This window comes from Glossina fuscipes, unplaced genomic scaffold (genome assembly GCF_014805625.2).
Source record: "Glossina fuscipes isolate IAEA_lab_2018 unplaced genomic scaffold, Yale_Gfus_2 1, whole genome shotgun sequence".
Lineage (NCBI taxonomy): Eukaryota > Metazoa > Arthropoda > Insecta > Diptera > Glossinidae > Glossina > Glossina fuscipes.
Window position 1 is genome coordinate 6483086 of NW_023998415.1, and position 20771 is coordinate 6503856.

General features: G+C 35.0%; 4 protein-coding genes across 4 annotated transcripts; 2 read left to right on the top strand and 2 right to left on the bottom strand.

Moving 5' to 3' along the window:
- Positions 1-814: 814 nt before the first annotated feature.
- LOC119645350 (cancer-related nucleoside-triphosphatase homolog) lies at positions 815-2033 on the bottom strand. Its single transcript, XM_038045512.1, has 2 exons — positions 1808-2033; positions 815-1750 (listed from the first exon to the last, which is right to left on the bottom strand). The coding sequence occupies exons 1-2, from the start codon at positions 2011-2013 to the stop codon at positions 1390-1392; spliced, it is 567 nt and encodes a 188-aa protein (XP_037901440.1). The 5' UTR covers positions 2014-2033; the 3' UTR covers positions 815-1389.
- Positions 2034-2267: 234 nt separating this feature from the next.
- On the top strand, positions 2268-9603 carry LOC119632224 (flap endonuclease GEN). The gene is made up of 8 exons (XM_038025031.1): positions 2268-2500; positions 2562-2877; positions 2950-3103; positions 3169-3472; positions 3538-4920; positions 7597-8811; positions 8870-9113; positions 9181-9603. The coding sequence occupies exons 1-8, from the start codon at positions 2343-2345 to the stop codon at positions 9562-9564; spliced, it is 4158 nt and encodes a 1385-aa protein (XP_037880959.1). The 5' UTR covers positions 2268-2342; the 3' UTR covers positions 9565-9603.
- An 897-nt stretch (positions 9604-10500) lies between these two features.
- On the top strand, positions 10501-15005 carry LOC119631311 (alanine--tRNA ligase, mitochondrial). Its single transcript, XM_038023396.1, has 12 exons — positions 10501-10797; positions 10856-11029; positions 11096-11241; positions 11298-11501; positions 11572-11716; positions 11822-11961; positions 12031-13010; positions 13076-13232; positions 13301-13586; positions 13981-14201; positions 14284-14488; positions 14562-15005. Exons 1-12 carry the CDS (start codon positions 10630-10632, stop codon positions 14781-14783), a joined length of 3048 nt encoding a protein of 1015 aa, XP_037879324.1. The 5' UTR covers positions 10501-10629; the 3' UTR covers positions 14784-15005.
- LOC119631310 (cohesin subunit SA-1) lies at positions 15000-20637 on the bottom strand. Its single transcript, XM_038023394.1, has 12 exons — positions 20307-20637; positions 19761-20247; positions 19496-19700; positions 19344-19438; positions 19155-19285; positions 18792-19094; positions 17902-18737; positions 17167-17525; positions 16953-17112; positions 16758-16888; positions 16111-16657; positions 15000-15085 (listed from the first exon to the last, which is right to left on the bottom strand). The coding sequence occupies exons 1-12, from the start codon at positions 20372-20374 to the stop codon at positions 15024-15026; spliced, it is 3384 nt and encodes a 1127-aa protein (XP_037879322.1). The 5' UTR covers positions 20375-20637; the 3' UTR covers positions 15000-15023.
- Positions 20638-20771: the final 134 nt, after the last annotated feature.

Genomic DNA, 20771 nt, shown 5'->3' on the forward strand with positions numbered 1-20771 from the left:
TTGTTAAATAACAATATCTGATACACAATAAAGTCACCTACTACAAACCGTCAAAAAATGTTGTTATATTCGTTGAAAAAGAATACTTTACATCTTGATGGTAACCATGTAAACAGGCGATTATCGCTGGTTCTTTTTTTTTAGGAGACAATTGATTATCACCAAGAAGCTAATCAGGTACTATCGTTGCCAGCTTTCCAATATTTTCCCTCAAATTTCTCATTGCAATGCATTAATAACTGAGAGAAATGTTAGCAATGGGAGCCAAATTGAAGTTTATTTGCTGTGTATAAAGAAACTACATATGGTAAACAATAACAACTATGCAAAATAAAATGAATATTGCATCGATATTTTAAAAAAAAATTGTACTTTTGCAAATTTTTCTTTTTCTCTTTCTTTTTTTTTTAATTTCTTTTTTTACATTAATAATTCATTTTCTAACAACTGTTTACACATTTCTTTTATAGCTGTTTTTTTTAAAACGCAACTCTAAACGAGAGATTTGTGTTAACTTTGCTTGGTTTGTACTCAATATTAAGACATATTTGGTCTCAGCGGTAGCAACTTTATTGTCGTCAGATTTAACGTAGCCGAGAGAGCGCAATTTGACGACAATCGCCAGTAAACTTGCCAACATGGTTAGATTCTCTTGGTGGTTGTTGCCTGCTTACATGATTACCACACTGATAAACAGAAAAGATACGTTTTTAAGATATATCAAATACCTTTACCCTTACCCTTATATTGCGAATTGTTACTTTGTTTCAATTTAAATTAAAAAGCCGATCTCTATGTACACGAAGCAAATCGCAACGGCGCGATTATGTCCGTCTAATGTATTCCCCAAGAATACTTCGTATTATTATGAGAAATAATATGTATATCTCAATGAATAAACAAAAGCAAGGTCTTGCAAGCTCTCAGTGCTTGCATAACGCTAATAGGTTTACTTTAGGCATTTGTACAGGCAGAATATCACTTATCGCTATCGCTGCCGAGCATTGGCATACAAAGGGAATCTTCTGTTTATTTCTCTTTCTAAAGCGAACAGTCGCAATAAAACTCATCAGTAAATCTTGAAGACAAAGTTTTGCATCTCACTAAAATATTTTTTTTAATGAACCTGCCGTGATGGAAAGAATAAACGCTATTTTCATTACTGAAAGATTTATCTAAAGCTTTTTTCAGCTTACTGTACGTATGCCAGCTTTCCAAAGTTAAGTTTCTACTTTGGAAATAAATTACTTTTCCTCTCCGCTATTATCAAATTAAACTAGTAATATTTTGAAATATTTCGATCAAAAATCCCTCAAAGAAACCGTTGACATATGTGCAAACATATTGCCATCAACAAAACGTGATAGTCTAACATTTATTAAAATGGATTTAATTTTTTAATGCATTTAGCACAGTTTGAACAATTTCAACGTGTAGTTTATTGCGATTGTCCTTGCCTATAACATATAATCTCGTTTTAGGATTTGTCTCCAGCTTTTGCACCAAAAGCAAACTATGATGCATTTTTTGCGGTATTGTAGCTAATATTATACATTTATCTATGCAAAAATTTACAGCCATTTCAAATTTCTTACTTATTAGCTCCATTTTACCGATTTCGTCGATAACTAACAATTGCCGCTTGTGGTTGTCTGACCTTAATATAGGTAAAGCAAGTTCTTCAAATTCCTGAATGTAAACAGAGTATTTGCCAATACGAGGTCTTTTAAGGTTATCCGAAGGCTTTGACCTGAAATGAAAGAAATTCTCAATAACATTACAAGATTTCGTCGAAACTTTTGAGTACCTTGCTAAAATTCCTCGCTTTCCTTGAAGGGTAATCACATCGAAACCAACGCGCTCTCCTCTTAAATCACGCACTTCTTCCGTAAAGAAACCATCACATGCTATTTCATGTGTATTTAATAAATCTTCGCATATTTTACGCACCAATGTTGTTTTCCCAATTCCAGGAGGACCAGTCAAAAGTATATAATGAAATTTCGTATTCATTTTTTTATCATTTAAAATTAAAATTTTTTATATTTGTTTTTGGCATTCAATTAACAAAAAATAAAGCAAATTGATATTGGGGAACATTTCGAAATGGATTAAGTTTGCCCTACAGAATGAGTGTTTCTTTTTTTATCGTTCCAAAAGTAAATAGAAGAAGCAATAGATATAATTTGAATAATTTAGCAAAATATATTATTGCGGAATTTGCGTTTCTTATGTTTTAATATTGAAAAGCACTTTGGCAGTGAAAAAAAAAAATAAAAAATATATATATATATATTGCATTGCCATAAACTAGAGATAACGGCTGCATTCAGACGAAATAAATGGGTATAAAAGATCTATGGAGCGTGTTAACACCATACGCTGAGCGTAAACCTATATCTGAGTTACGCGGCAAAATTGTCGCTATTGATTTGGCGGGCTGGGTTTGCGAGAGTCTTAACGTGGTCGATTACTATGTGCATCCGAAACATCACTTAAAGTACACAAATTAAAGTTCATTGCCTGTTCTGTGTATTCCATACTTTTTATTTGTCTAATAGGAATTTATTTTTCCGTACGACTTACTTGATATGGGAGGAGGTTATACCAGTGTTTGTGCTAGAAGGAGAAGCTCCAATACTTAAAAGTCAAGTAATTGCAAAACGTAATGAATTGCAATTTCGAGGCGTCAAACCGAAGGATAAAGTGGCAGCTCAAAGTCAAAGCAATACTCAAGAAACGAAAAGCGAAAAAGGTCGCACTCGATTTAACCATGTTTTACGGCAATGCGAAAATTTATTAAAAGCTATGGGTATGCAATGCGTACAAGGACCTGGAGAGGCGGAGGCCTATTGCGCTTTTCTCAATGAAAAAGGCGTAAGTTCAGTTATTCCGTTTGCTATTATAAAAAGTGTGGCGTAGACATGTTAATGTCCATCTTAAGTTTAGTTGGTTGATGGGGTCATAAGCCAAGATTCAGATTGTTTCGCGTACGGAGCTGTGCGTGTATATAGAAATTTTTCCGTGTCCAATCAAGGTGCGCTAGCAGCGCAAGGAGGTGCTGTAGATATCTATGATATGCGACAAATTTCTTCAAAAATTGGTAAAACGATATCGAGTTTGTTTTATGCATAATTTGCAGTCAATTGGTTGTTCTCCGATTTTCAGCTTTCGGACGAAATAAGATCATTGCTATGGCTTTGTTGTGCGGTTGTGACTATTGCCCGGAAGGTATTGGTGGCATTGGACGTGATAGTGTTCTAAAATTATTTGATAGATACAAAGACGATGAAATTTTGCAGCGAATACGTAATTGGCGTAAGGAAGATGACAAATACACTGCTCTAGAAATGCGTGTAGACGATAAAAGCGTGTGCAGCAATTGCGGCCACATAGGCCGCACTCAAAGTCACAAAAAAAATGGTTGTGGTGTGTGTCGTACTCCTTATGGTTGCGACGAAACTCTATGGAAGTAAATAAACTGATAAATGGAAATTAAATAAATGAAAAATAATTTTGTCCTCTTTTTTTACGCAGAGACGAACGTCTTTCGCTAAAGTCAGAAATACTTTTGCGGCGAAAAGCTTTGGCAGACCTTTCGTTTCCCAACGAGGAAATAATCAAAGAGTTTTTAACCCAACCCGACGAAATTCCTCAATTACAGTTGTCCTGGAATCAACCTAATATAGTGAAATTTATCAAACAAATTGGTAATCTTTTGCAATGGAACGAAATCTATTGCTTTCAAAAATTTTTCCCAATTTTAACACGCTGGCATGTGAAGAATGATTGCAACATTAAGCAAACATCTTGTGGTTTAGTACGCCTAACCCCTAAAGAGATTTTAAAGAAGCGTATCGTTAAGGGTGTTCCATGCCTGGAATTGTTGTGGCAAGATGAAGGAAATTATTTTAAAGGACTAGTACCTGATGAGCAATTGAATCAATTGGAAGAGAGTGATCATAACGCTTTTTCTCATCTTTGGACTACCATAGAACCTTTGCATATGATGGAGAGGGCTTATGGTGATTTGGTGGAAAAATTTTTAAAATCTAAAGAAAAGCAAAAAAAAAAGACTGCTAAAAGGAAAGCTAAAGGCAGTGCAAGCCATAAACCATTAAGCTCTTTGGATAATCTTGATGATTTATTGGATGCGACTAAAGAAGTAGCTGCAACCATAAAACCCAAAAATGCTAGAAAAAGGGCTTCTTCTAGGAAAGGTTTACAAATGATTGATAAATTTTTTAATCGTAAGGTTGAGCAAGTGGAAAGCACAACACATCAGACGCCATGCAAAGCAGTTCTATTGCCATCAGAAGTTCATTGTTCGACTCCGTTAACAAAGAGCGTACTTTCAGATTTACCCAGCGACGAAGATGAGGCAATTTTCGATATGTCGAATATTATTAACGAAATTGTGGAGAAAACTCAGCCCAATCATATTTTAACATCGTACAATGGTAAACAATTACGCTATGAACCCATTTCAAGGGATATTAGTTTATTATTAAATCAACGTTCAACGTCAGCAGCACTTAGCATATCCAAATCTTTTGACGATTTGGACATATTGAGTACAAAAAAACGATATCCATCAAACTCAATCCGCTTATCTCGTCAGAGTGCTAAACGTATATCATTGGATGATAGTTTCGATATATTGGTTAAAATGGGTAATAAAACGAATATAAAAATGTCGAACGTTATCAAAAGAGGATCATCAATATTAGTCGATTCTTGTAAGGAAAAGGAATGTTTACGCCAGGCCTTGAGTGAAAGCAATTTTGAAGACGATGGCAATGCCAGTCATTTTTTCAGCGGCAGCTACCATCAAGAAAATGAAGATAATTTTGAAAAATATATGGAAATTAGTTTTGCGGCAAAAAAACAAAATGAAAACTATATGTTAAATATGAAAAATAATTAATTAATTAAGTCATTCATTGAACATAATATTAAGTGGACAAGTAACTTTTTCTCATCTTTCTACTTAATCGCTGAAGAAACGATTACTCTTTGCAGATAATATAAGTATATTTTTTGTTATTTGCACTCATTAATTATGTAATATTAGTGTAATCGTTTTATTTCCGCTTACCAAGCAATGGTTTTCTGGGTAAACTCTTTCATCGTACCGCCTGCACAGGTGCGAATCGTGAAAAGATCTGGGAAATTTGTCATAATTTTCATTTCATGATCGCAACTCTAAAAAGAAATATATATATATATAGAGGAGAATAAAAAGAAGTTGATAATACGTAAATCTTCAGATATTATTGTAGCCAGATTGAACGTAAGTCAGGGAGTGCATTTGGCGACAATCGCCAGCAAATTTGCTAATATGATTACATTCTCTTGGCGATTGTCGCCTACTACCGGAGACGGACTACTAGTCCACCACCTATACAATTATAAGGGAGAAGGCAGAGGGTTAGAGACTAGTAGTTCAACGCTCTGGGTTCCTCTTGGAAACGGTTAGGACTTCCTTGACAAATAGATTTCTTTCATTTAAGGAATTGCAACTACCACTGCTGAAACACAACTTGCGTCCATTTTCAGAACAAGTAAACCGAGTGAAACCGTGAAACTTAAAATTTGATTAACAAAACGAGCCGTAACACCCCGCGTGACGGTATCTGCCGTGCTGGTTTTCCTTTTTTTTACTTTGTATCGTACTGTTATCTTGTACTTGGCTGCGATTTTATTAGCTCTTAGTGATACGAAAGAGAAATGTATTAAGTAAAGAAAAAACTGTACCATTCATTATTTTATTTCTTTAACTTTGTTTCTAAATTTTCTTGAGACTGACCAGCTGAAAATTAGGAGAAGAAAGGTCGTAGCTAATTAACATTAGAAACCCGTTAATTTGACAGATAAGCGGAGACTTGGCGCAAACACTGCTTGAACCATTAAGGATATAAAGTTTAAAAAAATGGGCGCAATCTGTTCGCAGACACGCCTACAATGCAGAGGAAACAAAAACTATCTCGGAAAATACCGTTAATTTTTTCACCTTTGAGTTTCGATACCGTGAAGATATTCTTTTTGAAAAGAAAGTTGTGAGGAAGCGGCCGCTTCGTCCATTCTATTTTACTACGCTAGAGAATGTATATGAATATCTCGTTGATGTATTTATATATACAGCATTGGCAGATATATATTGTATTATATATCTACATAAAAGCTCTACCTTATACATTTATCGGCCTACTTTGCATTATACTATATTCTTTAGATCCTCTACTATACACATATATATACTTCTTACTCGCATTGTTGTCACGGTTTCATACACATTATATATTTTTATATATATTTATATACATTGTTCCTTTCTATATACATCTTACATATTATGTAATATTCATATATTCATATTATTTAATTACCTAATATACATACACTCTTGCATTCATATATTCACGTATGGTTTATTTTTGATCTCACAAGGTAGGACTATTTAGTCAAGGAGATCTCTTTTTACATATGCTCCGTGCACAATAAAAATCGCTTTATGTGCACTCGTACAGTGTTAAGAATTGGTTTTTGCCATTGACGTCATGGAAATTTTTCTAAGTCCTCTCGACAACAACAAAAAATACAAATGTGATGGGACATACTTGCCATTAAGCTCTATGTTGATTAGAACGCAACATTATAAGTTAGAGATCACTGGATATTTTTCTCTCAGATCTCTCGGACATGCATTAGTAGCTTCATAGCAGTATAGCAAGTGTGGTGAGTTAGCAGCTGTAAAAGCCGCGCGCGACTCTAGATCTTTCTTTTAATTGTTCAGTGACAGTCAAGCGAAAACGCAAGTATTCCTGTTAATATTTTAGAACTTTGATGAGTGACTGGTTCTTTCAATGGGACGGTCAATCATCTTTCGGTGTGAAAAATAATCTTTTGAGAAGCTGGAGTGACTGCGCGCTGAATAATAAGTAAGATCGTTGCGGATTATACATTAAGACAGCGAATTTTTCGAGAAAAACATTAAAGCGGCATCTACAACAATAGTTTGCGGCGAAGCTAACAGTTTCGAGAATTCAACATCAAAGCGTTGCGTATCACACACTTGCTCTCTTGGTATCTTTCCCACGCACTCATTTTCTATCTAAGAGAAGAAAGAGAAAAGAAAAAAGGAAACCAATCAAACAGCAAATTGAAGGTTGCCTGGGATTAGCCTTGAATAGAACCAACTATAGAAGAGAAAACGTTATAATCTTCTAATCGGTTTACTAACACGCCTTTACAATTAGTCATAAAATCCAATTCAATGTGTGTGAGAATAAATGAGAAATAAATTGAAATTAACCGGACATGGGTGACCCCGGTAAATATTATTGCCAATGATAATAGAAATACCAAAAATCACTGAGATTCATTCTACTGCCTCGCTTTCGGTTTGAGACTTTGTTAAAAACGGATTTGAAACATCATAAGCTTATACAAGATATTTTTGTTTATTATTGAAAACTTCACCGAGATGGTAACTATTCGACCATGTGTGTTTAATAGTTTTGGCGCCTACTTTGCAGCGAAAGTGTAACTAAGTTGGAAATATCGTCATTTCTCTTCTTGTCAACTTTAAATGTAAATGAATTTAAAAATGAAAGAAGAACATGATTCAAGTGTATTACCAAAAACTCCAGAGGAATTTTTAGGATCAAAGTGTGAAGATTTTGAAAGAGCTTTGGAAGATGTAAAGACATGGGCTTCTATACCAATGTTAAATTATACGGCATTGCACAAGTTGAAGGATTGCAGTCTTGTACGATTTCGTGGTATGATACAAGATATGCAAGATCCCGAGATTTATTTGGAAAAATATGAAGTAAGAAATTCTGAAAATGCATACAGTGTCCGCATTCAAGAAGGAAAATACCGTGATATTTTAAAATTAAACCTAGGAGAAGAAGTGGATTATGAAGCCGGCAACCATCAGCATGGAGAACGGAGAACCTTATTTGTTGTTTCAATACCGGCTGTAAATGAGTGGTGCATGGAATATGAGAAGAGTTGTAACCAAGATAACATACCAGAAATAATTCCCATTGAAGAATATGCAAGAGATACTATGAAAAGATCAGCATCTGACGAACGGGCAGATACTGTATCAACCTCTAATTTAAACACAAACACTGAGTTCAATAAACGGCAGAAAGCAGGCGATCGTGTGGAGAAGACTGCGTGCTCTACTTTGAATGCGGAGTATTTGCTTAACTCCCCCGTACCTGGTCGTCCGAGTAAAGCTTGCATGATTAAAATATATAAAGATTTTGACGCATTTACTCTAAATACCATAGTAGATGTTGTGGGCTTTCTTTCCATAGATCCCCGCCTTGATGCTACTGCCATGGAAATTGATTTTGAAAATGAATCTGAATTGCAAGCACAATACCCGCCTCCGTCATTAATACCACGTCTTCATGCCATAAAAATACATAAGCTATCTCATGCCAATCCATTATTGGATACACGGTTCCTTTCCTCTAAAACATCTATGCCACGAGACTGCCCTAACTTTAAAATAAATTCGATACAAAAAGATTTACACACTTTATTAAAGTTGTGTCTCTTCAATGATGAATTGGCCGCAGATTATGTTTTATCCCATTTAATTTCAACAGTTTATAGTCGTTGCGACTTACAAACCATTGGTAAATTATCTATAAATATTTGGAATTTGCCCAAGCAAGTGCTCAAGGATTATGTAAAGCAGTTTTATGAAATTCTTGAGCTGATTATACCCGCAAGTCACTATTTACCTATGTCTCTGGAAGTTATGAATGAAGTCAACTTTGTTCCAAGGTAAATATAAGATTGCTATATTATTATCGTTAAATGATTTTTATTTTTGTAATTTTAGAAAGGACTACGATACCAATAAATTAGTATCTGGACTTTTACAATTGGCACCACATACCCATTTAATACTGGATGAGACTAAAATGCAAGAGGGCAAATTAGAATCAAATGGTATTAAGGGTGTGCAAAGCATAGCAGATCTAATCAATAATCAGCAAATCAAATATAATTTTCTTTATTATGAGATCGAGTATAACGTCGATATACCAGTGCTCGTATTTAGTGAGGGCCGCAGCATGCTACCGGTAAATTGCAATTCTCCCCTTTTTAATACAATATAAAATCAATTTCTTTTACGCAATCTCTTGATAGAACGATATCTCCTTACCCCTCGAAGCGGATGTTGAATCTGTGAAAATGATTGATGAAGTTATGAAAGCTGCCCGCCATTATCTTCATCAACATTCACGCTTAGATCAATTTCGACGATATTTAACTATATCGAAATTGTCAGAGTTCACTATGAATCCGACGGATGAAGGAATGATACAGGATGATTTCGTGACAATGCGTAAAATGAACTCTGTTACAACTGCCGATGATCTGCACAATTTACTGGTAGTGTCGCGTTTATTGGCAATTGCTCGAGGTAAAAAAGTGCTAGATAGAGAATCGTGGGAATTGGCGAAAACTATGGAAGAGCAACGCAAGCATCGTATTACGAAATTACCAAAGTCCAAAGTTTGCTTACGTTAGCATCATTTTTAACAGGACTGGAAACAACACAAGTATTCTCATCTTTGATGTTTTTTTTTTTTTTTTTGGAAATCCACTGCATGGTATGTCTCTTTGATGGATAGTAGAGAGAAGAGCGTCATCGTAATAACGGCGTATGTAATGCAAATGTCTATAATTATAGTGGATCGAATGTAATAATAATATACAAATTATATAATTTCTCAATAAATCGGATATATGTGCTTTAGATTTCAAAACTTTTCTTTGCTCGAAATTAAAATTTTAAAAACATAACTTCTCTTTGAATTTTCGTCTTATTTATTTTTTAAGCCTATCAAGTACTTAGGAAATTGGTGACGGTTGTATCGATACGAGCCAGCGATCAAATATCCAAGACAATTCCAATATTTAAGCAGCTTTAAAAGATTTCACGCAAAACATGTGCGAATGACTGTCAGCTTGGAAAGTCTTATTATGATAATATATAAGGTTTCCTTAGACTTGATTATAGGATGACGCGATCATATTTTCAAGCAGATTAATTTAGTTTCTTATGGCGTTGTTCGAGGAGAGTCAGATCAACTTTCAATAGGGTTCCTCCTTGGACCAAAATACGCCAGTACATCAAATATCATCAAAATATCTCAAATAAAGCGGCCGCAATATATAATATGAATATATATATATATGTATATTTTGCTATAAATTTCAAAATCATTTTTCAAATCGATTGGTACAAGAAAATAGAGAATGTTACGATTGAACAGGAGCAGCGAATTTCTTAAAGACAACGCTGCTTGTCGCACATTATATGCTAAATCGAAATATTGCTTTTGAATGAAAAGATTAATTATTTTTATTTAGGAATTATTCTGATATGAAACTTTTCGTAATAATTTGACAATTGATATTTCACTGCAAATGAAATTCTATCAGATTCTAATTTTTCTTGTTCTTCTTTATCTGTCAGCTGCTTAAGGCAAAAATGTTTGGTGTTCAGATAATTTCTTGTCGCGCATTATAATTTAAATCTCTTAAAAATAGAAAAGAACTTTCGGGAATTTGCAGACGAAACGCTTAAGGATGTATTCTTCAGCTAAGAAAGTACAAAGGATTTTAACATCGGGTGAAATAAGGAAAACTTTTATTGATTATTTTATGAAGAATCATGATCACAAGTTTGTGCGATCTAGTCCGGTTGTGCCATTTTGTGATCCAACAGTCGCTTTCGTAAATGCCGGCATGACACAGGTACTTGTATTTGTATGAGTAAACTCGGAATATACTTATATCAGTGCTTATTTGAAAGTTTAAAACAATATTTCTTGGTAAAGCGACACCAAGTCATACGAGAATAACAAATTCACAAAAATGCATACGTGTAGGGGGTAAACATAACGATTTAAAAAGTGTTGGCCAGGACGGATATCATCATACATTTTTTGAAATGTTGGGCAATTGGTCGTTCGGCGATTATTTTAAGGTAAAATATTCATCTTAGTTCTTTTAATGGTTCGAAAGTAATTCCAAAAAATAATAACAATTTTAGAAAGAAGCTTGCATCATGGCTTTGGACTTGCTTCGTGGTCCTTATAATATAGATCCTTCACGTTTATATGTCACTTATTTTGGCGGTGATAAAACTTTGGGCCTATCACCTGATTTAGAATGCTTCGAAATATGGAGAAGTTTGGGGTCAATCAATTTATAAAGATAGTGTTACATCATATATTTAAATATAATTATTACAGATTCGAAACATCTCGTATATTACCGTTCGGTGTTAAAGACAATTTTTGGGAAATGGGTCTAACCGGACCGTGCGGCCCTTGTACTGAAATTCATATAGATCATAATCCGCATTTGCTTTCTACGGTAGATCGAGCTAAACAAGTGAATACGGGTAGCCCAGATTTAACTGAGCTATGGAATTTAGTGTTTATAGAATATAATCGGTAAATGATCATTATAGTCGATAATAACGATAATCGATTTATGCGATTTTTTCCATTAACGGGTATCTAGAAACTCGGATGGTTCTATAACGCAACTACCAACAAAACATGTAGACACTGGCATGGGTTTTGAAAGACTTACCGCTGTATTGCAGAACAAAAGCTCAAACTACGACACCGATTTATTTACTCCTCTATTTAAAGTTATACAAAATGTAAATGAAATATTTTTTGTTTATTTCGTACTAATCAGGCCCTCAAATTTAAAGTGGGCCTCGTCCGTCTAAAGTTAAATATAATTTATGTCATTGTTTGCATAGCACTCGAAGGTCCCTCCATATGGCGGCCTTTTCCCTTCATCTACATGGGCAGCAGAATTAGATACAGCGTACAGGATATTGGCAGATCATGCTCGCATGGTGACTATTTGTCTGGCCGATGGTATGTTACCTGATCAAAAGTAGGTTATCAAGCATTATAAAACTTGTTAAGAAGTCTCGGGAATTTCAATTATTCTTTTGCGTTTCAGTCAAAAGTTGCGACGTATTTTGAGGAAGGCGCTCACTGTATCTAAAAATAACTTCGATAATGAAAAGCTATTAAGTCACCTGGTGCCTGTAATTATCGAAACTATGAACTCGGGTTATCCTGAAATAGCGAACAAACAAAACTCCATTTTAGAAATTATAGAACACGAGCGCGAAGTGTATTCAGCTTTAAGAAAAAGCTCGCGGGAGGCATTTGCTGAAATTATTAACGAAAATTCCTACATAGACGACGCAGATCTTATCGAATATGCTGGTTTTGTTCCAGCCTACCGGGAATTGAAATTGTCAAAAGTGAGATTTAAGAATGTAATACCTGGGGATTTTTTATGTAAACTCACCAGTACGTATGGCTTAACCGAGGAGCATTTCGACATATTGGCAAATTTAGAAGGTATGATATGTGATTTAGAGGGCTATCATAAAGCATTGAGCGAAGCTAAGCTTCGCGCAAAACTCTCCCTTACCAAGGACACAGAATCGAATGATATGACTGCATCTATTGAGGAAAGTCTGATTGACCTAACAAAAACTTTACCTGCTACGCATTGTCAGCACATATATAATTATCAATACGATACAGAAACGAAGCAATATAGTATACCTCCTCTTAGAGCTAAGGTATTAGGTATACTGTATAACGATGTCAACGTAAAAGAAGTCATATGCAATGGAGTTGTTAAATCAATTGATCAGATCTCTATCATTACGGATGTTAGTAACTTTTATGTTGAATCTGGGGGCCAACAATCAGATAAAGGGTACCTGGTAGTGGGCAGCAGCGAAGCTTCCCATATAATACATCCTAGATTAGGTGTAATTGGTACGCATCTCATAAATGACTGTGTGGTTCATACTTGCAAGCTACCTGAACAGAAATTCAATTTCACATTGGCTGTTGGAGACGAAGTGATGTTGACAGTTGATGAAAACCATAGAACAGCCAATATTCGCCATCATACAGGTATAAAGACAAAGTCATTTAAACATTAAATCCCTTTCTATAGGTTTCTAAATTTATTATTATAGCCACTCATTTACTTAACGGAGCAATTAGAACTTTGTATGGGAAAGTTACATATCAAGTAAGCAGCGAGGTTACAAACGAACACTGTAAACTTGAGTTAGGCCTCATAGGAAAACATATAGCTGTAAATGAAGTGCAAGAAATTGAAGACTTTGTCAAGTAAATATTCGGGCATTGTGACAGTGTAAAAAGAATGCACAATTCAATATAATTTCATATGATTTTAGTCGAAGCATTTGTTTAGCTGCCCCGGTTAAGGCGCAACTATTCAATGCAGTTGAAATTTTTCAACAGGATGATGTAGTAATGGTGCCTGGTGAAATATATCCGGAAACAGATTTGCGTCTGATCACCATCAATTGCAACGATTTAAAGTTATTATCGAAGGAGCTTTGTTGCGGCACTCATGCCTCTAACACTCAGGAACTGGAACAATTTTGCATAACAAACTTAAAGCAAACGAATCGAGCCCGGTACGCATTTACAGCAGTAGCGGGTGAAGACGCCAAAAGGGTTTGTATACTAGTATAGATTTCACATGTAAACATCATTTTCATCCAGGGGAAGGAGTAGCAAGAATTGCTGAATCCACAGAAGCAAAGTATGCCATCAGCTAAAGTGTATCTTTGCGCCAGCTAACAAGGGAAATCGCAGGAAACTGATGTTATACTTTATGAATGTGACAATGGTTTTGATTTGGATAAATGAATTGCACCTTAAATTATAAATAAATCGGGCCAATATGCAATTCGATCTAAATCTTCTCCTTGCTGCAGACAAGCAAATTTTTATACGGCCGCGCAAAATGAGGCTTAAGCATTTGCATTTATTTATTTGCGCCCCGTTAGGGTCGTCGAGGACTTTTTAAAAATATTATTTAATAATGTCAATTTTATTTTCGTTAAAGATCGTTGAGGTGGGTGCTTTACTCAAACACCAAGCGGATATGTTGGAAGAGGATTTCAAAGCCGAAAAGTTAACGAATGCTAGTGAATTGGAATTACAAAAAATCCGCCATAACCTTCTGCATATGAACGTGAAGCTACCATACGTTTTGAGAACGAACATTTTGAATCGAGTTAGTGATATATTAAGGAAATTAAAAGAAACAGTAAAGAAAAATGTCAAGTATGATCAGATGTGCCGAGAATTGTTGCAATATATATATATATATATATATATATATATAAATCGTTTGTTAACTTTCTAGAGAATTTGTTGAAGTGGAAATACATAATTTGTTGCAAGAGAGATCTCCGACTACCCATCATTTTATATTGCATTATATATCCAGTTCAGCGCTCATGGAAGAGGATGTACCATTGCAACGAGCCACGAGACTATGCAAAGATCGGCCAATATTAGTGATAGCAATGACTAACGATATTGTTAAAGCTAGATGCTGTGTTCCTAAGGCAAGCTCACTGATATATAAATCAAATAATAATGATGTACTTTTGCAAAAGATTCGTTGCTTAATTTTTTTAGAAATTCAAATCAGAAAACTTTAATGCGGAGAAATGGTTATTGGCATTTTCTGCGATATTCAAAGGTGAGATCTGGGCAGGCCAAGGGCAAAACATGCACGAAGTTTGCAATATGAGAGGCAAACGGATTACGATGAAATTTGAGGAGCAACTGGAAATCGCTATGCAACGAGCTTTTGAGTATGCTACAAAACACGTGCCAAAGACTCACAATTCTTTCTGATTTATGATCAAAACTATGGAGCCGTCAATGTTCACCGCACTTTCTATTAATTATTAAATTTTCATCAAATTAATTCGGACACTATTATTTTGGGATTTTGTTTTCTTTTTTTATTTTTATTTATCATTAGTTGCTTTAGTTCTTATTCACTATTATCTTAAACATAGTAGAACGTAATAGATAGGTAAATGTAAAGGGTATGTATATGAATGAAACTTTAAACTATGTATTTTAATATAGTTACGCCCGATAATCAGGATCATTGTTTTCTTCTTCGTCGTCATCTTCGTCGTCTTCTTCATCTATAAATTTCAATTGTTATGAGTATTCAAAACATTGCTTTTAGTAAAGTTTAGCGTAAATTCGGTTTCACCGAATTTTTTAATACCCACACCATATATATTATTTTATGAAAAGATCTTGCTGTTCGAGCCGTATATCTATTACGATTGAGCCGAATTAACTGAAAGGTTATAGTGATTATTTTCGTTATCAATCCGCGCGCGCTAGTCATTACCGTTTGGAAACAAGAACTTATGTAATTTTGTGCAATCTCTTTGTATTTACCATAAAAAAAAAATGAGGTTTCTCTGTCCCTCTAGTCGCACTATATTATACTCTATGGATTTCTAAGTTCTAAACTACAATAATAATAAAATGACATCTCATCATTTGATGGTATAGTACAAACAAGTAAACAAGTTATATTTCTTCTATAAGATCGATCACCTCCTTAGCCTATTCTGTTGTACAAGCAGGTAAATGATAAAAAAAACAATTTTTTTTTTAAAATAAGCCTTTTAACTTAATGAACTAAAGCGTGGAATATACTTTTCTTCTCAGACTTATTTCTATATAACTATACATAGAAAATTGTAGCACTTCGGATTTTCCAAGAAATTCCATTTTTTTTCAAGTACCGGTGTGATGGGGTGTGCAAAATGTTATCACAATCGTATATATGGAAGCGTGAAAATATGGCGACCTGCTTATGGTCCTGTTTAGTTGTGTGCTTATTGTGGATTCATCATTCTCATTCTTGCATGGAAACTTATAATACTTCAGTTCAAGGCGAGCATTGTTCTGCTGACAACGCCTGGCGCGTATAAATTAATTTTCATGCGTCTGTCACAGTTACATGTGTCAATGGGTACGTTAAAAAGATAAGATAAACAGACGGACGTAGGGCAATCTCATAAAGATTATCTAATTAATCTATGATGCGTATATCGCGATGTTACCAAGTGAGCTAGAGCTAATCTAGTTCATCCCCATTCATGGTGGTAAGTATTAAAAAAAAAAAAAAAACCCAAAATAAATAACATACCATGATCACCACGACGCTTTCGAGCATAGGCTCGCTTGGTAGCCGTTACAGGAGCTTGATCAGTTTCTCCGTGTAACAATGAATTACGATATAATACCAAAGGTTGCCATTCTTCGGCTCTGCTGGATGGCATAGCGGGCGATAGGCGACGATCCAAAAAATTTAATATAACCTTTTTATCTTGTTTTAGAAGTTTGTGATTGAATTCATTGAGTACTTCTAAAAAGAGTAGCCGTGTCGGTGCCGCGACAGGGTCATCTGGCACATCACCCACTGCAAACAAAATCCCCGCACGATGCAAAGCAATGACAGGCTCACGATTCTTAATTGCATCGAACCCGAATGTTAAGGCAAAACGCTTAGCTAGTTCTTTTAGATCACTAAATTCGTGTGAGTTTTTGGAGACTGTACCATTTTCCGACTGATTTTGCAAATCCTTAAAAACTGCAATCAGACTCAGCAACAATGTTAGGGCAAAATTGACTTTATTAATTTCTCGAGCTTTGCCCAAAGTGGCCTTGATGATGTCTCCGTACTCATTATAGCACTAAAAAAAAAAAAAACGAGAAGGAGTAGGGGAACGGTTTGCCACAAAATACAAAAAACAAATTAAGAGAACATGTACACCGTATATGATTTTAAAATACCTTTACGTAGTATTTGAACATGCTAGCTGCACTCTTTGTTGGTATAATATTGTACACCACCAGCTTGCAATAAGACGCCAAAAAATTGCGTTTCTTATGCAGTTCCATGATACGATTTTCATCTTGCACATCTAATTGGAAAAAATATGCAAACGAAGTAACCATTATAATATAAATTATAAGGAGTTATGGTACCTTCTTGTCTTAAAGCAAACACGTAGTGCTGTACAAAATTATTCAGCACCAGTTGTTCGTCCAAGGTGGATTTGTACTGCAATGTGTGCACATTGGGATTTTCATTGCGCGTCAGTTGATCGGAGAATATTATCAAGAGATCACATATCGATTGATAAGCCTTAAAATCAAAAGTATATTTATAACGTACGCAATCATCGAGTAATGTACTTACAGCTTCTTGAATCTGTTCTGTGGGACCGTCGCGTGTTAATTCAAAGCAAGCTGACATATATTTATCTAAATTTGATCTTAGTTCCTTTACCGCTTCCGTTATTTGAGAGCTTTCGCATTGGTTTTCCACATAGTAGAGGCCCCAGCTAATGGAAAAATAACACGCTTCTATACAGTAAACTAATGCTTCATTTGGTAAATTACGACCTGGATTTTCTTTTGCTTGACATTCTTCTACGTCTTGAAATAGCGAATCAAACAAATTCCATGGGTTGAGATTGTGCGAAGAGTAAAGTATGGACACCACTTTCAACGAAATTGTTATATTATAGATATCGTCTTCGTTCGGTAATTCTTCACCTGTGTGTAAGATAAAAATTAATGAAATATTTATGTAGAAAATATCATCGCGATCTAGTCGATTTGGGTCGAACATTTAATGCCCATCATATACAAACATTTCAAATTGAAAAGCCCCTTTTGGACTTCGTAAACTATTTTTATATTTTAATAGTGCCAAATAGTGCTGTTAGTCAAACGTACTGACAGTAAAATTTGGAAGCATTATGGGAGGTTTTTGTCGTTCCGAAACTAATACATTAAACACTTAATCATTTTTGCTATTGACCCAAACTACCAAGCTGATCAGTAGTGTATATAATTTGTGGTGTCTATTAAGCTCATTTTTAACTATAAAAGATAATAAAATGGATATAAAAAATTCTCTTGAACTTACCAGCTATTAGATTACGCCAATCATCAATTGCATCTTTATACTTATTGACAGCATTGTCTATTATGTTGGAACGCGCTACATCGCAACGCGTATAGGTGGCACTGCCTTCAGTACACAAATATTCCAAAGTTTTAGCACAAGTCTCCAAAACATCGCGATCCGTATGTACTGTCATTATATAGCTTATTTTATCTAATAGAGCCTGCAAATTAGCTTCTTGCCTGTTAGTGGTATATATATCCAGTTCAAAGTATTGCGGCACAGCCAACAAATTGGTTAATTTCTCACTATCAGCTTGATACTTTTCCAAAAGCGGTGGCAAAGTGATTACGAAATGTTCTGTTAAACGTATCTTTTCATCCTGAATGGCTTTCAGTTCCTTCGCGCTTAAGGAAATTTTCCGGTTACTTGCTCTACCCACCGGTGCCTCACCAGTCGCAGATTGTTTAACGCTACTAACCATAATTTCAATTAACGTCGACTCCTGCTTGTTATCCAAAACTTCTTCATTGGGGCCCGGCTCCTCCAATAATAAATCTGTCATACATTCCCAATCCTTAACCATTGGATTATTGTCTATAAATGAATCTACTAAATAGGCGCCATGTTCATGTAATTCCGATTCGATAAAGAACTGTACCAAATCTCTTATTAGAGGGGTATTAGGTAAGCGTAGTTTGCCCCGTTTGGTTTTCGTTTCTTCCATGTCTGCTGTTAAATGAAATAATCGTACGTTTAGAAATTCGGCAGCTGCTTGCGCAACACCGCGATGAGATGAATACACTAATTCATAAACAATTTCACAGTCCTTATCAGCCAAAATATCTGGATGAATTCTGAAATTTTAAATCAAATTGAATTATGATAGTTTCAATAACATGCAAACTTACTTAAGAATGCTGATAACTAATTTTACAGCATGGACAGCCACCTCGAATTCTTTATCCAAAGTCATTGCAACAATACGATCTTTAAATTTGGAGGTAAATAACTCTAATTTTCCTTTTAGTTCTTCTTTATCGTATAGAGGTAGCAAGGCTTGCAAGCACCGCAAACGTACCTCACCAACTTTATCGTGCAACGTCCAACCGATGTATTTTAGATAAGAATCATCGAGAAAGTTTTGCGGATAATTCTCCATCCACACGCCTATCTCAGCCATGCATATTGCTCGTATGTCGGGAAGATTATCACTGAAAGTTTAAAAAAATATATATATGTCACATTTATTAAAAATATTAAATTGATCTTACCGGTATCGGTGAACAAATACTGATTTGAACATATAAGTTAACATATTCTTAATTTCGTCCATATTTTCTTCGAGTTCAGCCCGTTTTGCCATTAAAGACTCTAAACGGTCTGAAGCTCGACGATCACGTGACTACAATAAAGACTTGATAGTAATCAAAAATTCTTTTTTTTTTCCTTACTTCAATTACCTTAACACGTTCAGCTTCGTATTGTTTGGCGGCATTTTCAAAATTATTTGAGACCAAAAGGGCCACATCAACTAAGGCTGTCATCAGTTTCATGGCTAAAATGATTTCAAATAGACGAAATCGAAATCCCTTAAATATATCATAATTCTCACCCGCAAGAGTAGCAGTATGTCGAAAAGCCCGCACTTGAGAGTCAGAAAGTCCGGTCAATAACGATATTACATTGTCCATAAGGAATTGATCATATATAATGGAATATTGACAATGCTTAACGAGGGTATGTACGAATTCACAAAAATTCATTTTAAATTTTTTCCATTGTTGACCTGGCATGATTAAAGGGTATTCACCACTTTCCTAAATTGTAAAAATAAAAATGCATCGAAAATATTACAGAAAATTAGAATTGCCGTTTACCTCATCGAATTCCTCAGTCATTTTACGTATTACAGCTGTATGTTCCATTGGATGTTGCATATCCTCAGATATTTTGCCTTTGCACCCACTCGCATTAATGAAGAATTGCATCAATGCTATCAAGGCTGAGTCACGATTTTGTTTGTATTGTTCGATCCAGTCTTCAACAATAGTTGCTATATGCAATTTTGAATGTCTCACAATGAAATACAAGCTACTTTCATCAGTTGTGACATCTCGTTCAATGTCAATGCGTTCTTGTTCTTTTTCTACGTGTTCTTTGCGCGGACGCTCAACTCTTTCACGACGTTCCGCTGGTGGTTTTTTCGGAGCAGGATGTTTCCTTTTCCGTACAACCGGGGCAAAAAAATCATCTTCGTCGTCATCAATAATTGGGGGCTTATCTCTTACGCCACCCCGAGCTCTAAGACGAGTCATACGTTTATTTGGACTATCACCGTCGGAAACACTTTCATTTGGTGGGTCGCTGTTAAAAAGGAAAACTTGATTACTATCGCAATTCATTTATTTATTTACTCTGTTTACCCCTGCTCTTCATATTCCGGTGGCGGATCATCCATTCGTATACGTTTGCCACCGCGCCTAGCCATCATCCTTCTTTGCTTTTATTTTTCAAGTTGATAATTATTATAAAATAACTTCTAAAGTGATGGAAACCGTTAGTTTCTTTCCTTTAACGTTCAATATTTTCATATAAACACTTTGCCTATCTTATATTTTTCACACACATATTAACAACTTTCCTCAATCCTTTTTTAGCGTCTCTAAACCGAATTAGCATGAACAGTGTTGTAAATATTGTATTATATAAAAAACGCATATATATATCTTTTAAAACGCGAAAGCTAAGAATTTAATAAAAGTTATGTAAGACTACCTTAAATCATTACTTATGGTAATGAATTGTAGCAGGTAGATCTATATCCTTTTTGTCAAATTAACGTTTAAAGCAAAAAATTTTGTTTTGTTGTCAATATGTTTAATAATTGA

Coding starts and splice junctions, on each gene's coding strand:
- LOC119631310 (XM_038023394.1), bottom strand. CDS start 20,374: ATGATGGCTAGGCGCGGTGGCAAACGTATACGAATGGATGATCCGCCA. Junction 17,526..17,901: donor TTGGCGTAATCTAATAGCTG/GTAAGTTCAAGA, acceptor TCTTACACACAG/GTGAAGAATTACCGAACGAA. Junction 15,086..16,110: donor AAAGCGTCGTGGTGATCATG/GTATGTTATTTA, acceptor TGAAATTTATAG/ATGAAGAAGACGACGAAGAT.
- LOC119645350 (XM_038045512.1), bottom strand. CDS start 2,013: ATGAATACGAAATTTCATTATATACTTTTGACTGGTCCTCCTGGAATT. Junction 1,751..1,807: donor AAGCGAGGAATTTTAGCAAG/GTACTCAAAAGT, acceptor CTTTCATTTCAG/GTCAAAGCCTTCGGATAACC.
- LOC119631311 (XM_038023396.1), top strand. CDS start 10,630: ATGTATTCTTCAGCTAAGAAAGTACAAAGGATTTTAACATCGGGTGAA. Junction 11,962..12,030: donor GGTATGTTACCTGATCAAAA/GTAGGTTATCAA, acceptor TTTGCGTTTCAG/TCAAAAGTTGCGACGTATTT. Junction 14,489..14,561: donor CTAGATGCTGTGTTCCTAAG/GCAAGCTCACTG, acceptor TAATTTTTTTAG/AAATTCAAATCAGAAAACTT.
- LOC119632224 (XM_038025031.1), top strand. CDS start 2,343: ATGGGTATAAAAGATCTATGGAGCGTGTTAACACCATACGCTGAGCGT. Junction 2,501..2,561: donor CATCCGAAACATCACTTAAA/GTACACAAATTA, acceptor TTTGTCTAATAG/GAATTTATTTTTCCGTACGA. Junction 2,878..2,949: donor CTTTTCTCAATGAAAAAGGC/GTAAGTTCAGTT, acceptor TCTTAAGTTTAG/TTGGTTGATGGGGTCATAAG.